The 17,329-nt window shown below is 54.5% G+C and overlaps 1 protein-coding gene across 1 annotated transcript in view; it reads right to left on the bottom strand.

Moving 5' to 3' along the window:
• The window catches only part of PTPRE (protein tyrosine phosphatase receptor type E), a 46,776-nt gene extending 29,725 nt beyond the window's left edge, over positions 1-17,051 (bottom strand). The window contains exons 1-5 of the mRNA XM_042780415.1: positions 16,943-17,051; positions 11,163-11,259; positions 10,875-10,948; positions 7,759-7,895; positions 1,731-1,821 (exon numbers count right to left, since the gene is read on the bottom strand). Of these exons, the coding sequence (XP_042636349.1) occupies positions 1,731-1,821; positions 7,759-7,895; positions 10,875-10,948; positions 11,163-11,259; positions 16,943-17,051 (508 nt within the window). The remainder of the gene's footprint in view (positions 1-1,730; positions 1,822-7,758; positions 7,896-10,874; positions 10,949-11,162; positions 11,260-16,942) is intronic.
• Positions 17,052-17,329: the final 278 nt, after the last annotated feature.

Consider the following 17,329-nt stretch of genomic DNA (forward strand, 5'->3'; position numbering starts at 1 on the left):
GTGGCAGTCCAGCCTGGCCACACAAGTCCCCAAACCCCCTGGCTGCAGGAACTGCATGTCCCTGGGTGCAGGGCTCCCCCACAGAAAGGAGCTGGGCAGGACCTGCATCTGGGGCAGGGGAGGAGGTAGAAATGCTTGTTTACGACAGTACGATTCTGGGTGTGGAAGAAAACACACTTCATTTTCCTGGCTGAGGTACAGGACAGAGCTTGGAGAAGGTCTGCGGGAGGCAGGGCTGCCTAGAAGGAGCCCTGGTGGCACAGTGGTTGAGTACTCAGCTGCTAACCTAAAGGTTGGCAGTTTGAACCCACCCAGTGGCTCCACAGGGAAAGACCTGTCTGTCAATCTGCTCCTGTAAAGATTAAACCCAAAGCAAACCTCTTGCCACGGAGTCGATTTCAACTCAGTGACCTACAAGACAGAGAAGAGCTGCCAGAAGGTGAAGCTGTAATCGTCACAGAAACAGACTGCCTCATCTTTCTCCTGTGGAGTGGTTAGCAGGTTCCGACCTTTTGATCAGCAGCCGAGTGCCTAACCATTGCACCACTAGGGCTCTTTGGGTAAAGATTACAGCCTACAAGAACCTACAGGGAAGTTCTGCTCTGTTACCTCAGGTCTCTGTGAGTCAGAATTACTCGACGTCCCCCAACAACCAGACTGCCTGTGACATTTCATCTAGGGTGGCCCAACCACTGTCCCCAGCACACTTCCACCTCAGCTAGACCATGGTGGTGGCTTTCTGGCCAGTCTCCCTGAGCCTCCCCCCACCCCCCACCTCCAAGTGAAAGCCAATTGAACTCACTGACCCGGTTTTAACGGGATCAGAGGTTCACTGGGGACTTTGTAAGTCACTTAGGAAGCTGCCCTGTGTAGAATAGGGAAGTACTATTTCTGTAAAGTGCTGGGAGCATGGAGACCCTGCACAGACCACAGCCTCTTGTAAGCACAGGGCAGACGGGCTCAGAGCACCCTGAAATGCAGCCAGCAGCGAGCACGCTGAGATGTTCCCCCATCCCACCAGGTGCTGCCCAAGGAGGTGGACTCCCTGGAGAGAAAGGGGGCTTGGGGTCAGGGGTCAGACCTGCCCCCGCAGGAGCTCTGTGAGGCAGCAGGGTCCAGGCTGGGCAGTGATGTGCCAGCTCCCAGCCAGGTCTACAAAGGTGGCTGGGAGTCCCCAGGCACGGTCCGTCACATTACAGCAGGTCATTGGAGTGGCCCTGGCACAGATCCTTCCCACAGCTGCTGTCTGTCCCCTCTCCACCCCATCTCTCTGGGGCCCTGCTCCCCAGCTCGGGGCCACCTCTGATGCTGTGGTTCCAATCAGGTTGATTTTAAGCCTTTGGCAAAGCTACTGAAACCTTGACGGCCTGTATTCTGTATTCTATGCTGGTTCAGGGCCCCAGAGGCTGTGGGGTGTCACTGACGTGGCCAAGAGCACCGAGCCTGAGGGAGGGGCGCTGCCAGGCCTGATCCAATAAGATGAGCTCTGTCTGCTGGTGCAGGTGACACCCTTGTCCACCGTGGCCTCAACATGGGACACAGGCTGAGGCGTCAGGGGCAATGAAGGCCACCTGGGCCTGGGCTCAAAGGAGGAAGAGTAGTGGCAATGCAGGGGCCTGGTCCCTGAGCTCCAGGATCCTCACACTCATGACAGACATGGTCTCAGGAAGCTGCCAGGCCAGGCCCGGTTAGTTCAAACTCCCTGACCCATGAGAAAGTGAAAATCTTACTTGGGAGGATGTTGGGGTATCTGTTTTTTTCTCTGTTTTCTTCCTTGTTTGCCATCTCAAATGTTCCTTGGATGTGTCCCGATGGTAACGACTACAAGAAAATGTAACAGTAGCATGACACATGACGACCCCAAACCCCATTCTCTTACCAGCTTTCCTGCTAGGGAAGCAATTCTCTGGACCAACCACCTCTGTCCACCTACCGTCTCTGCCTCGGACTCTGTCCCGGGCCCAGGATGTGGGAACGAGGGGGACCCCAGCCCTACGTCTCTCTGTGCTCTTTGTCTATGGGGCCACCAAATGTGTAGACCCTGAGCTGCACAGGCAGGGACCTACCTGCCCACTGTATCCCCAGACCCCCAAGTCCTGGCCCAGAGCAGCTGCACACAGATGTATGGACAGACAGACCAGGAAGGAGCACTGGATGGAAACGGGGAGCAAGCAGCAGGGCAGGGAGGCGAGGAGGGTGTGGTGACTTCTGACAGTGTGTCTGCAGGATGAGCAGATGACCCCGACGGGGTGGAAGGGACCTTGACTTGGTCCTCCCAAGCAAGGCACGCTCCATGGGCCAGCAGGTCGGCGCCACCCAGAGCGTCTTCCAACCGCAGGGGTCAGGCTCTGCCCTGGACCTGCTGGGTCAGCATGTGCTCTGACCCAGATGCCCAGACCAGCATGTGCACACTGGACTTCGATAAGCATCATCCCAATCCCCTCCCCACTTTAGATGAGGAAACTGAGATGTGGACCCCGTAGCCCAGGACCCACCCAGCAGGGCTGCTAGTCCTTTCCACCACTAGGAGCTGCTTCTGGCTGTGGCTGTCTCCTGCTGCCCTACTCTGTTTGCTCACAGCTAGAACCCCTCCAGGCTCGGGAGAGCCCCTTGTCGTGCACCGGGAGAAGAGCCTCTGAACCTCTAAATCGTGTCCTTGAACGTGAACCTGACCACTGGCCGGGGCCACTGAGGGCCAGCAAGCATCCATTCTATGGCGGTGCCAGGTCCTGTGTGGGGAGCAGGCCATCTGCTCCAGTCATCACAGCACACCTACTAAGTGACCCTAAAACCAAACTCCAGGGTCATCCGAGCAGGGAAATTGGCCCAGGGGGTTTGTTTGATGCTGTGAGACGAGATTCCATCCCCACGCTGCATCCTTGCACTTCCACGTGCCGGGAGGCAGCAAACGGACAGGGGCGCGGTGTGGCGGTCACGCAGGAAGCCTGCCCTGGTCCCAGTGAGGCACAGCTCGGCGATTCACTCTGCCAGTTCGCCTCCTGCTGGACAGACCTGGACACATCTCATTACCAACGACTGGCTCAGAGGAGCCCTGGTGGCACGGGGTAAAGCACTCGGCTGCTAACCAGAAGGAAAAAGACTGGTGATGTGCTCCCTTGAAGAGGACACCCTAGGAAACCCTCGGGGGCTGCTCTCCTCTGTCTCCTGGGGTCGCTACAGCAACAGGTTTGGTTTCGGGCTTCTGGACTGGGTCAGGCCCAGCACATGCTTGAAATAACCTGTTGGGAGCTGAGGGGGGCAGGTCTTCCTGGGAGGGCTCTCACTTGCTGGGTCTAGTCTGGGCCTGGATCAGGGTGCCTATTGGGGGCAGAGTCCTTCTGACAGTGCCAGAGCCCCTGATGGCATCATGCAGACATGGCTCGCCCTCACACGCCTCCTTCATTCACGTATCCTGACAGTCCCATGAGGCAGGGATGACCCTCATTTACAGATGGGGAAACTGAGGCAAGCAGAGGCCCTCAGGGCTGGCAATGGAAGAGCTGGGACATGCACGCAAGTGGGCAACTCCAGCACCTTTATACCATGGCCACCGGGATCCCCAATACCAGCCCCTTCCCATCCATGCCCAGTTCTCCACAGCTGTGGACTGACCGCTTGGAGGCTGGACTGTCTTGCTTTCAGGGCCCCTGGGAGAGGTGCTCAGGGCATCCAGCGGGTATGGTTAGAGAAAGAAGGAGCATGAGTACCAGACCAAGGGCATCCACCGAGGAACCCAGGTGTGCTTGTCCCAGCAGCCTCCGCTGGCACCGGGAGGAGGGTGCCACACAAGTGGGGACATGCCAGCCCCCACTTTCCAGAGCAGAAAACTGAGGTGCAGAGTGACAAGTAGCTGCCCGGGTCCCTGAGACGCAGAGCCAAGCTCCACTTTCTTGACTCTGAGCCCGGTGCTCTCACCCTACCGCCGTGCCTACCCTGTCAGCAGGCGGGGAGGACTTGATGGTCACCTGAGTGGGCAGCGGAACGGCAGGGCTGGGATGGGGCAGGCAAGTGAGACACTCACCCGGGGCAAAATTTAACATTTAACCCCTCAAAAAACCAAAACTCACAGAGAGCAAGTCAGTTCCAGCTCACAGCAGCCTATGGGACAGAGAAGAACTTCCTCATATAGTTTCCGAGGCTGTGAATCTTTTCAGAAGCAGATGGCCTCACTTTTCTCCCACGGGGAGGCTGGTGGGTTCAAACCATTGACCTATTGCTTAGCAGCCAAATGCTTTGACCATTACGCCATCAGAGCTCCCTAAGATAACACGTTAAAGCTATAGAGATACTGTTTTCTTTTCCCCAGTTTCTCCACATGCGACTCGTTGACAGTGGTAATGTCCTTCGAGGTGTGACCCTTTCTCAGCCTCCTGGTCTCAACTGTTCCTCCCCCATAAACATAAAGTCACTGCCCTCTAAGCTTCCCCTTTAAGCTTCCGACCCCATGGGGACAGTTCTTTGAAGAGCACAGTGCTCAAGCTGGTGTCGCCTACCAGTTAAGAAAAGCAAGATCCTCAAAAGTCAAAATCAATGCAAAAATAGTCCAGAATAGTGAAATTGTAAGTAAGGACAGGATCGGTGACGGAATGGGGCAAGCTGTACCGGAGCCCAAGACTCTGGTACGCGGCCTTCCGTGTGAGGACCAGGAGAGTCGGGAACGTTGATCTTGCTGAATTTATGAGTTTGCTATTTCATTTGCTGTAGGTTTTTTGTTATCATGTTCACCGTCATTTTCGGTAACTCCCATCCGCCTCAGCCTCCGCCCCTGCGAACCTCTAGTCTGCTTTCCGTCTCTGCATCCGTCTATTCCAGGTGTTTCATATAAGTGGGATCATACAGTGTTTGTCCTGTGGGTCTGACTCATTTCCCTCAGCACAACAGTCACTCCCAGTATGGACCCTGTGCGGCGTGCACCCGGCCTTCATTCCCCTTTGGGGAGGAATCACTGAGTTGTGTGGATGGGCCCCATTCCACTTCTCCTCTCCTTTGCTGATGGACTCTTGGGAAGGCTCCACGTTTTGTCTGTTGTGACAAGTGCTGCAATGAACATGCGTCTGCAAGTGTCTGTGGGAGCCCTGCTGGTAAGCTTTTAGGCCCCCACCGAGGGGTGGGATTGCTGGACTGCATGGCATTTCCATGTTTAACTTTTTGAGGAATGCATTAATTTGGATACTTTTAAATGCTGCACTGAAAAGCTATTTATCCTGACTACTGAGTTTTGGGGTGCCCCGTCAGCTTTGTGCCCCAGGTGCCTCAGACACATCACCCTGGCCTCGCCCATGAGGTTGCTGGCATGTCTGACGCAGGGCCCTGCACCGGCAGGCCCAGCTGCCCGTCTCCACAAGGAGAGGCAAAGTGCAAGGGCCCAGAGGGAAGCAGGGCGTGGAGAATACAGACTCCTCCAGCCAGGCGGCCGCCGCAGAACAGCACCGCGCAGAGCTGTCGCTCAGGATGACATAATTTTTCAACAAAAAGGGAACACATTTGGAAACAACAAAGAAGAAGTGACATAAAGGCAGACCAAGGCTTGTGCTAAACAATAAGCAAAGCACAGTTTAAAGGCGTCATCATCTTCCTGCATCTACAGGAGCTTTGTCCGAAAAGTCACTTATCTGCGGCCAGATGCTCACCATCTTTAAACCCACCACCATCAAGTCGATTCTGACTCAGCGACCGTACAGGACAGAGTGGAACTGCCCCACAGGGTCTCCAAGGCTGTCAGTCTTCACAGAAGAGAAGCCCAAACCACACCCTCTGCCGTGGAGTGGATTCTGACTCACAGCGCCCCTAGAGGACAGAGCGGAACTGCACCAGAGGGTTTCTAAGGCTGTCATCTTTTTTTTCTTTTTTAATTGTGATTTGGGTGAAAGTTTACAGAGCAAATTCACATAATGCTACAATTTCCCATAATGCAACAGCTCTCCTCCCACTTTTTCCCCATAGTTACTTCTTCCCTGTGTCCTTCCCTCCCATGCGCTCCTGCTTCCTAAGCTGTCTCGCTGTGCATAAGCAGCCCTTCTATTCTCCCATGATTGTTCTCTCCAAGGAGTGTATCTACCCTAATGTAAATGGTCAACTCATCTGCCTGTCTTTTGCTTGCCTGGAAGCCACAGGTGGGGGTTCAATTCCAGACCTGAAGGGCAGCGAGGGGCCATGTCTCAGGGGTTCCATCAGGCTCTATCAGACCAGCAAACCTGGTCTCTTTTAATTTTTTTTTCCAAATGATTTTTAGTTTTGTTCCACATTGTTCTCCCTCTCTATCAAGGATCTCCTACATAGATCCCCCTCTGAGTGGTTGACAGTGGTAGCCAGGCACCATGTAGTTCCTCTGGTCTCATAGTCGTATAGGCTGAGGATCACATGGTGTACCAGTTGCTTGGACTAATTATTTCCATGAATCTTTGGTTTTCTTCATTCTTCTTTGCTCTGGATGAGGAGACCCATCATTGCATCTAGATGGCAGCTTGCAAGCTTTTAAGATCCCAGTTGCTACTCGCCAAAGTAGGAGGTGGAACAATGTTTTGTGTAGTATGTTAAGCCAATTGACCAAGGCTGTCGTCTTTATGGAAGCAGAGTGCCTCATCTCTCTCCAGTGGAGTGGCTGGTGGGGTTGGACCCTTGACTTTCACCACTGTGCCACCAGGGCTCCTTTCAGAGTCTTCAGGTGTGACAATCACTCAGGGCATTGTAGTACATGAAGTCCATTATCTGAGGCTCACATTCAGGGTGCAAGGTAACAAAGACAGACACCAACCCCACCCCCACTTCAAAGACGATGACACTGGGGTTCACAGGGGTGAACGGGTGCCCTGTCTCGGGACGAGAAGCAGAGCCTGGCAAAGGCCACTTCTCCTGCTGAAAACCCTGTCGTCCTTCAAGCCCCACTCTCGGCAAGTGACTATGTCTAAACAGAGAGGATGCAGGAAACAAAAGCCAAACGTCATCCCATGAATGGAAAAGCATAATGTGGTCCCTCCACACAGGGTCACATAGCTCAGCCATAGTAAAGTGCTGATCCACACTGAGACACGGGTGGCCCTTGACAACATGGGCCGAGTGAAATAAATCGGACACAAAAGAACAAACACTGTATGACCCACGTGTGAGCAATAAGTACATACATAGAGACCCAAGCTTGTTAGCAGCTCCCAGGGGTCGGGGTGGGGGGCACATCAGGAGGTTAGGTCTGTCCTGGAAGTCAGCTGCTCCAATGGCCAGCTGACGGTGGGACCACAACACGGAAGCAAGTGGAGACTTGTGCTCACGTTCAAGCAGATTCCACTGCTGTCCACCCAGTGCTGTGTCCCCTCCAGGCACCCCAGTGACTGTTACAATGATGCTGGCATGGGGGTGCAGAGGAGGGATAACCCTATTCCAGGTGGGTCCCAAGCTCCTGGGAGGTTTGGGGCACCACTGCTGTCAGCCTGAGAGCCCCCACCATGCTGTGCCCAGCCCTTCTCCTCATTCCCTAAAGGACAGTGTTTCTGTGCCACTGACTTCAGAACATGGCCTCCCAGTGTGTGAGCTGCAGCTAACGCCACTGTCACGAGAAACTGGCTCGGCCATTGCGTTGTACACAGGATGAAGGGGTGTTTGGGGACGGTGGGGTGACTGGGGCAGGGTTTCATTTTACACAGGAGGAAGGGGTGTTTGGGACGGTAGGATGACTGGGGTAGGTCAGATCTTTGGGCTGATCTAACCTGATGATGGCTGTCTCTCACAGAGCCCCACCACCAAGGGCCCAGGCCCCACACTCACGTTAAACTCCTCCCGGAAGCGCTTACAGTCGTCAGCCGAACGCCCTCGGATCTCCTCCTCCAGATGAGCCACAGGGATGGGGAAGTACTTCTTGGGCCCCGAGGGGGACCGGCTGAGCAGCATCACCCGCTGCTGCTCTGTGGGACCAAAGAGACACACGGGCTACTTAGGCACAGTGCCCGGTGGTGACTCATTCACAAGAACATTCCAGAAGAAATGATATGCTGGAGAGAGGGACACTCAGCCCGGATCATGCAGCCCCAAGCTCAGCAGCCGGGAGTGAGGGAGGGACGCTCAGCCCGGATCATGCAGCCCCAAGCTCAGCAGCCGGGAGTGAAAGCAAACCTCCACCTCTCGTGATGTGTCCACGCCACAGGTGTCCCCCTGTCCCAGGCTACCTGCTCACACTGACTGCAGACTCCTTACCTGCCCAGCTCCTCCACCCCGCAACCTCTCTCTCCTTCCCTCTGCCCCACCCCTTCCACCTTCACCCACCAGCACTGGCTTCCGGTTTTGGAGACAGAGATGAGCTAATTACAGATGGGTTCATTGAGTGGCACAAATGGTTAGATGCCTGACAACTAGCCAAGAGGTCGGTGGTTCAAACCCAGCCAGAGGCACAATGGAACACAGGCCTGACATTCTGCTTCCAGTCAGTCACAGCCTTGAAAGCCCCATGGAGCCTGGTTCCTATGCATACAGGAGGTTGTCATGAGCCAGAATCAACTAGACACAACTAACAGCAACAAAGATGAGAGGTGGGAGTCCCTGGTTAACATGCTCGGCTGCTAATGGAAAGGTTCGAGTGCCTTGGAGAAAAGGCCTGGTGCTGTATTTCCAAATCACCAAGCGGCCCTCCTCTGACACACGTGGGGTTGCCACAAGTCAGGATCCATTCCATGGGAACTGGTTAATTATAGGGTTCTCGGTGAAAGCTCAAAACAGACCAGGGATCCGTTAGGATAGGAGTCCCCTCAGCTCACTCAAACCCAATGAACTCCCAGGGGAGTAAGAGGAAGTCCTCCTTGTTCAGGGCTGGGGTGGGGTGTTGAAAAGGAGAAGGGTGGGGCTCCAAGGCGCTCCTGAACCAACTCCTTCCCTAAAGTCCAACTGAGAAATAAGAAGTGAAAGAACCAGCTTGGTTCTTGGAAGGTTGGGCCTTCTTCTTGCAGAAGGAGCTGATGTCCTTGACGAGGCCAACGGACTCACTCTGTCGCCCACCTGCAGACAGGCCTGCTCCCACCTGCCCAGTCTCTCCGCAGCTCAGCCAAGGATCTTCCCCATGCCTCACTCTTCCCAGAGAGACCAGGGTCAGATGAGTGGGGTAGGGTTTCACTGCTCCCCAGCCACATCTGCTTCCCTGTGCACACTGGGCAGGGAGACACGTAGGGAGGGCACAGTCACGGACAGGCGTGCTGAAAACCCGTTCTGTGCCTGTCTGTGAGGCCTGGTGTCGGGGCCACACCTTTGCTACTGACATGCTCTTTATCTTGGGGTCAGTTTTGAGATTCCATTTGTGCCCCCAACCACTGCATTGTTCAGTTGGAAGCTGACTCAGAGGGGCACAGCCATTGATGTAAACCAGTATTTTCAAATGTCTGCCTCACACACCTTCTTCAGCCATCAATGCATGAGAACAAAAAAATGTGCCTATAGAAAGCAGTGGCATTGACAAGAGGCAAGTGAACTCACCATCCACCACCATGGAGTCGATTCCAACCCAAGTGCCCCTAGAGGACAGAGTGGAACTGCCCCACAGGGTCTCCAAGGCTGTCAAACCCACAGAAGCAAAGCCCAAACCACACCCACTGTCGTGGAGTCGATTCTGACTCACAGCGCCCCTAGAGGACAGAGTGGAACTGCCCACAGGGTCTCCAAGGCTGTCAATCTTCACAGAAGCAAAGCCCAAACCAAACCCATTGCCGTGGAGTCGTTTCTGACTCACAGTGACCCTAGAGGACAGAGTGGAACTGCCCACAGTGTCTCCAAGGCTGTCAATCTTCACAGAAGCAAAGCCCAAACCAAACCCATTGCCGTGGAGTCGATTCTGACTCACAGTGACCCTAGAGGACAGTGTGGAACTGCCCTAGGGGGTCTCCAAGGCTTTAAGGGAAGCAGACTGCCTCATATTTCTCCCACAGAGGTAGTGGGTTTGAACTGCTGACATTTTGATTAGAAATCCAATGCTTTAACCACAGCACCACCAAAGTTCCTTAATTGAACTGATACTGAAAACCAAAAGTCTAGATACTGAAAGAGAAGTTGGAAATGCCCCACCAACTCCAGCCAGTTCCCATGGCATTGATTCCAACTCCTGCCGACCCGCTGTGTGTCAGAGAAGAATTGGGCTCCTGGGTAGATTTTTCAGAAGCGGTTGGTGAGGCCTTTCTTCCGAGGGGCCCATGGGTAGACTTGAACTAATAGCTGAGAACTTAACCATCTGCACCACCTAGAACATCCCCACCGACCTAAAACACTGCCAGTGAGTCGATTCTGACTCACAGAGACCCTACTGGACCAAGAAGGATTGCCCCAGAGGGCTTTTGAGGCTGGAAATCTTTACAGAGGCAGACAGCCCCATCTTTCTCCCACCGACTAGCTGTGGGTTTGAACTGTGTATCTTTCAGTTAGTAGCTGAGTGCTTACCCACTGTGCCACCACACCTCCCCACTGACTTTAACCCCTGCATATGGCAAGTCTTCAGTAGCACCAAGGCCCTGCTCCTCCCTGCTCCTAAAACAGCAGATTTCAGTCACGCCCTTCAGGTTGTGAACTGCAGTGTCTTATCTTAGGACCATTTTAAAGAACTTACTGAAAGCATGCTGCATGTCACAGCCCTCTGAAAACAACAGGATATGAAGCAGTCTCTTCAGAGAAGCCACAAACGAAAACGTCTCTAACTTGCTTCACACCAGAGACAAAAGGACCTTGAAGCAACGTTAGAAAAGAGCCAAGTGCTTTGTTAGGAACACGACAGCCTGGTACCAGCTCACGTGGGAAGAAAGCCACAGAGCCCAAGGAATTTCACATTTACTCTGGCTTCCAAACAACACAAGGGAAGGCGCCTGTCTGGTGGGAAGGGTGCGCCCCGCTGCGCGCAGCCCGGGTGACCGCACCTTGCTCCTCAAGGATCCCGTTGGGCATCTTCTTGTCGCTGGTGTTGACCACCGCCTTCCGCTGCTTCCGGAACCTTGGAGACACAAGCATGGTTAGGCATCAGCAAGGCGGCGTTCCCAGGAGCCGGGCCGGGTGCAGGCTACCCACCAGGTGAGTCTGGAGAAGCTCCTCCTGCTGCCCATGCTGAGCGGTGTCCCTCGGCCCGGCCGCCCTGTGGCCCACGCCCGCCCGCCGAGTGCCTCACTTCCTCTTGGCCCGTCAGGGCAAGTCAGCAGGGACACTCCTACCTGAAGAAGTAGGCAGCCAAGAGGAGGAGCCCAAGGAGGAGCAGGGGCAGCAACAGCCAGGCCAGCAGCGGCTGGGGGGTGCCAGAGCCCGGAAGGCCTGTGGGCAGAGTGGGGAGGGGTGCTGACCACCCAAGGCAGGGGGCGCGATGCGGGAGGGCCGGGGTCTGGGCCAGGCCGCCCTCCACCCTTCGCAGAGTGGTCCCCTCCCAGCCCACTTCCCGACACCAGACCCCACTTCACAGTTTACGAAACAGTCTCCCACCAGCCGGTTTTCCTAACATCAGACCCCACTTCACAGTTTGTAAAGCAGCCCCCTCTCAGCACTTCTTCCTGATACCAGATCCCACTTCACAGTTTCTAAGCAGTTCCACACTCATGGCACATGGTGTCCACACCAGCCCTGGGACATAACAAAGAAGCAGCCATCACTGTGACCAATGACAAGAGAAAGGGATGCAGGCTGAGGCTGGGATGAGCTCCCAGACTCCAGCATGACCAGGGGCCTGCTCGCTCCATCCCCTCTAGACCCTGCCACGCCTGCCTCTCTACTTAACAAGGAGAGAAGTTGGGTATGTAGCATGCCCTGGGGCTCTGGCCCAGGATGGCATGGGGGGAAGCTCTGCCCTTACATGGCTACACCCCTTCAAGTTCCCTGCATCCACAGAGTACCTGCTGCTCTTGGGGTGTCCACCACCCTAAGCCTGCCAAGGCCTTGGCCAATGTGCCCTTTTCCCCGTCCCCTAGGCTGTCACCCCCAGGGTGGGGCAGGCTCCTCCCTGGAATGTCCCTGTGTCACCAGGCCTCACGCTGGCTCTGTGCCCTGAACTTGCTCCACGCCTGGATTCCTAGCAAATGCTGACAGTGTGCTGACTCCTGGCATGAGGCATACAATGCACTGAGGACTTGTTGGCCCCTGAGGAGGGGGTCCTGCCATGGGGGTGGGCACCCTAAGTCTGTGCAGTGGGTCCATCTAAGATTCCACCCGCCCCTGCTGCAGGTGGCACCATGCCTCCTCTACCTGGCTAGCAGAACTGAGGGCTCGGTGACTGGCATCCCTGAGCCTTCCCCAGCCAGGTGGCAGCGGCCCTGGCCCAGAGTTGGTTGGTTCTGGGCATCAGGCAAAGCCTGACACTTTCTTGCTCCTGCAGCCCCACACCACCATGGCTGACTTTCTGGATGGGATGGAACGCCCACCCTTGTATCTTGGGCATTGCAGCTGGGAAATCCCCACTCTGCATTTGCACAGAGGTGGGCTATTGGGTCAGCTCTGAAGCCCTGCTTGTGAGGTCCTGAGGGTTCAGGGGACCTGTGTGAGGTGCGGGCAGGCCCAGGAGCATCACAGGGTTGGCTCGATCAGAGTCCAGAGCACAGACCCCAAGCCTGTCCAGGCTGCGAGCAAGGGCACAGGCCATGTCAGGAGGCTCCAGAGCCCTGTCTCTGAATCACCCTGCCTGGAGGACAAACTCAAGGCACAAGGGGATGATCCCATAGTGCATCTGTCCCAGAGGATGGTTGTGTGGTGGAAGCCCAGAGGGCCACAGTACACACGGGCACAGTCCCGATCACAGGGGTCATTGTCCCAAATAATACTTGTACTTCTCTCAGGAGCAGGTGAGGCTTCAAAGAGCACTCCACACAGTGGGTTCCCTCCAGCCCTTTAGGCCAAAGAGGTTCATCCACACAGGACAACCTGAGGCCTCAAAGGAGGAAACACATGTATTTACTCCGCTGTGTGAATGCAGGGCTTACATCAAGGGCAAAAGTTGTACACGAGGACGAGAAGTATACACAGGGGTATAAAGTATACACAGGGATGAGAAGTATACGCAGGGGCTAGAAGGATATGGGTGGATGAGAAGCTGCACACGGGGTGAGAAGGGTAACAGTGGTGGGAAGCTGTACACAGGGGTGAGAAGTGCACACAGGAGTGAGAAGCTGCACACGGGGGTGAGAAGCTGTACACAGGGGTAAGAAGTTGTACATAGGGATGAGTATACATGGGGTGAGAAGTGTACATGGGGATGAGAACATGTACATGAGGTGAGAAGTGTACACAGGGGTGAGAAGCGTCCATGGGTGAGAATCTGTATATGAGGTGAGTTTATATGGGTGGTGATAAGTATACATGGAGGTAAGAAGTATACACAGGTGAGAAGCTGTACATGAGATGAGGAGCTGACACAGAGCTACACACAGAGGTGAGAAGCGTACATGGGGGTGAGAACATGTACACAGGGTGAGAAGAGGACATGGGTGTGAGAATCTTACATGGGGGTGAGAAGTACGTGGGGGTGAGAAGTGGACACGGGGAGTTTCACATTTGGTTCAGGGAGATGAGGTCACGTGGCTGTCTCTTCTGTAAGTAACACTGGATGTTCTACGCCATGTTGTAAATCAGGACAGTTATTGTGAAATACAAAGGCCTTGGTGTGGAGTGAGAACATCACGCAAGTACCACTCGGCTGGAGACCGGGGTCTGCAGTGAGATGGTCCCCCTCTTTCAGATAAGTGAGGCTCTGCTCTACTACGATACCTGGGCATAAGCGGGTATATAAGCAGTGTCTTGGGGGCTCCTACATGGCCTGTTGAACTCCTGGGTGGTGTCTTTGTTAGGCCTTCCTATGGGGGCTGCATGGGGGCAAGCAGACGTCAGCCCTTCTCTGCCTGGAACAGGGGTGTACCCCACCCTCAGGCTAGGTCCAGGGACACCGCCAATAACCGAGCTCCCGAGGGGCTGGGCTAACAAAGAGGCCACGTGGCAGACGTCCCTAGACTGCTGGTGGCTGCAGGGCTTCCATTCTGCAGGAGCAGATCTCTCCGGGGTCAGAGGAAGGGGACTCCCTGGGAGGTGAAAAAGTTAACATGCTCAGCTGCTAACTACAAGGCTGGGGTTCAAGTCCACCAGAGGGGCCTTGGAAGAAAGGCCTGGAGACCTTTATCATAAAATGGGCCACCAAAAGCCCCCTGGAGCACAGTGCCACTCGGACTCACGTGGGGGCGCCGGCAGTTGCAGTGAATGCGATGGCTCTCACTGCAGACACCGGGTCACTTAGAAACTGTCCCTTAGCTGGGGCCTTGGTTGATGATGGAGCTCCTCGTCTTCTGGCCATTTGTCTAGGGCTAGGAGATCATGGGAAATCCCCCTCTGGCTGAGGACTGAGCCCAGGCCCCAGGATGAATGGTGCCAAGCTCTCTGTGGAGGGAGGTTGACACCGCCACTCTCCCTAAGCCTTGAGATGCCCAAGGGCGACCTGTCAGGGTAGCTCTAGAGTTTTGTGCAGAGGTGTTGGGGGATGAAGAAGGAAGGGACACAGGGATGAAGGAGGCAGGGCTGGTGACAAGGTCCCTGTGCAGAGTAAGGGGACTGGTCTTTGCTGGTCATAGGCTCCTACCCCAAGCCAAGGGAAGGAGCAGCCAACTATAGAGAGGCCTCCAAGTCCACGGGGGAGGCCTGGAGCTGCCCAGGAAACGCTCACAGTCCTCAGGAAACGCTCAGTCCTCAGGAACCATGAACCTCCCCATCAGGTTTCTCGGGCCACAGGCACAGGAGGGCCTGAAGGTTCAGCAAAGCAGGTAGAGGAGGGCCTGAAGGTTCAGTTCTCTGGGTGGCAAGGGACTGCTCACCTAGGACACACTTCCAGCTGAAAGCAACAGTGTCAGCCGACAGGAGGATGCTCTCTCTCCATCCCTGGGAGTGTTTTGTGTGCTGTTGTCTCCTTGAACCCTCATGGCAATGCCAAGACGTAGGTGCCACTATTAGCTCACAGGATGACAGTAAGGCACAGAGAGGCTCAGTAATGCGCCCGAGGTCAGCCAGCCAGTGAGCTGGAGAACTGAGCTAGAGCCTGGGCAGAGGGGTGTGTGACTATGTTCCTGCCTTCATTGATTCCTTTCAGTCCCTGGATTTTACCTGGTTTATTGTGTAATCCACACACCACAAAGGTCACTCGTTTTAAGTGTGTCATCCCATCATATTCAGTAAACGTGCAGAGCTGTGTGGTCATCAGTAACCCGATTCTAGAACATTTCCATCACCCCAGTAAGAGCCTTCCTGCGCATCTGAGGTCACTTCCTGTTCCCACTCCCAGCCGCCGGCAACCACACGGCTGCTTTGGTCTCTATAGACCTGTGTTTTCTGGACACAGAAGCAGAATCAGACAACATGTGGACTTTTTGTCTGGCTCCTAGGCTTGTCTCTGAGGATCCTCTATGTTGTAGCACAGATCAATGTACCATGTTTTTGCATAGAATGCACCCACGCATGTGATGCACACAGCGAACACAGGAAGCTGACACGTGAGGGGCTGCACGGTTTTGGGGAAATAAACACTTGTGTCATGTGCTTGTTCTTTATGTGAAAATATGGTTTTCTATCTTCTTCAAAATTAAAAAAAATTCAAAATATAAAAAAAGAAAGAGACTAGAGCAATGAATCTCTACACATCTGCAAAGGAGCCTTGGTGGCACAATGGTTACGCACTCAGCTGCCAACTGAAAAGTCAGTGGTTCGAACCCAGCTGCTCCATGGGAGATAGATGAAGATTGACAGCCTTGGAGAATGTATGGGGCAGTTCCAGTCTGTCCTCCAGGGGCTCTGTGAGTTGGAATCAACTCCAAGCAGTGGGTTTGGTTTAGGCATTGCTTCCATGAAGACTGACAGCCTTGGAGACCGTGTGGGGGCAGTTCCACTCTGTCCTCTAGGGCGCTGTGGGTTGGAATTAACTCCATGGCAGTGGGTATGGTTTGGGCTTTGGTTCTGTGAAGATTGGCAGCCTTGGAAACCCTGTGGGGCAGTTCCACTCTGTCCTCTAGGGGTGCTGTGGCTCAGAATCCACTCCACGGCAGTGGGTGTGGTTTGGGCTTTGCTTCTGTGAAGATTGATAGCCTTGGAGACCCTGTGGGCAGTTCCACTATGCCCTCTAGAGGCTCTGTGAGTTGGAATCAACTCCAGGCAGTGGGTTTGGTTTAGGCTTTGCTTCCATGAAGGCTGACAGCCTTGGAGACCCTATGGGGACAGTTCCATTCTGTCCTCTAGGGGTGCTGTGGGTTGGAATTAACTCATGGCAGTGGGTTTGGTTTAGGCTTTGCTTCTGTGAAGACTGACAGCCCTGGAGACCCTGTGGGCAGTTCTGCTCTGTCCTCCAGGGTCATTACGAATTGGAACCAACTCAGTGGCAACAGGTGTGCACGCCACTTTTCCAACTGACACAAGAACAACTTCATTCAGCCCTACCCTACCCTGTTCCTATTCTCGTAGACTTCATGTCAGGTCATTTGTATCCCCTTCCATGTGCAGATCTAAAGCATGAGGACTTGTATTCCAAAAACCAAACCAAACCCAAACCAGAACTGTACCAATAGCTCACCTAGAAATGTTAACAATGATGTCTAGGTTAGTATCATCAACTTTTATGGCCGTGTTTGAATTTCCCCATCAACTCACCGGCGTTTGGAGGGGTGTGAGTCAAGTCCAGCACAGGGAGGTGGGGTTTTTAGTGCCCCACTCTCCTGCCTCCCACTGAGGCTGGCGCTATCATTCAGTGTGGAGGCTTGGGTAAGCTGCTCCCAGAATACCACACCTCACACCACTCAGGTACTGAGCAGGCAGTGTTTGGCCTGAGTGTCCTCATGCTGGGATATTACGCACACACCAAGCAGACCAGCTGTGTCTTCCTTCTCTCACATTACCAGCCTCTCCCTACCTTGCACTAGGAACCCTGAACTGTCTAAGAGCTTAGTGGGTGGCAGTGGAGGACTGCCTTGAGCAGGTGAGTCCTTACCTGGGGTGGCAGTCCTGTTGCTATCAGGTGCAGTGGTCTGGTTGTCTTTGACAGCTCTGGCAAGCGGCCAGCTAAACCCAGCGAGCAGGAGTGGACAGAGGGGCTCCATGGCAGACCTATGGAGAGGAAGGGACAGGCTCAGAGGGGTCACCATTCCTGGCCACAGCCACAGCCACTCCTTGTGGAGGGCCATGGGATGTCAGAGGGAACGTCAAGAGCTATGGGACAACAAGGGACAAGGTTGTGGTCACTGCTTGGTCACAGTCAGCTACCCAGAGGGACCGAGTAGTTGACCCTGTGGGCTTGGGACCATAGTCGCAGGGGACATCAAGCTCAATTGGCATAACATACTATACAAAACATTGTTCCACCTCCTACTTTGGGGAG

This window comes from Orycteropus afer, unplaced genomic scaffold (assembly GCF_000298275.1).
Source record: "Orycteropus afer afer isolate SDZICR_OR568_19922 unplaced genomic scaffold, OryAfe1.0 scaffold00038, whole genome shotgun sequence".
Lineage (NCBI taxonomy): Eukaryota > Metazoa > Chordata > Mammalia > Tubulidentata > Orycteropodidae > Orycteropus > Orycteropus afer.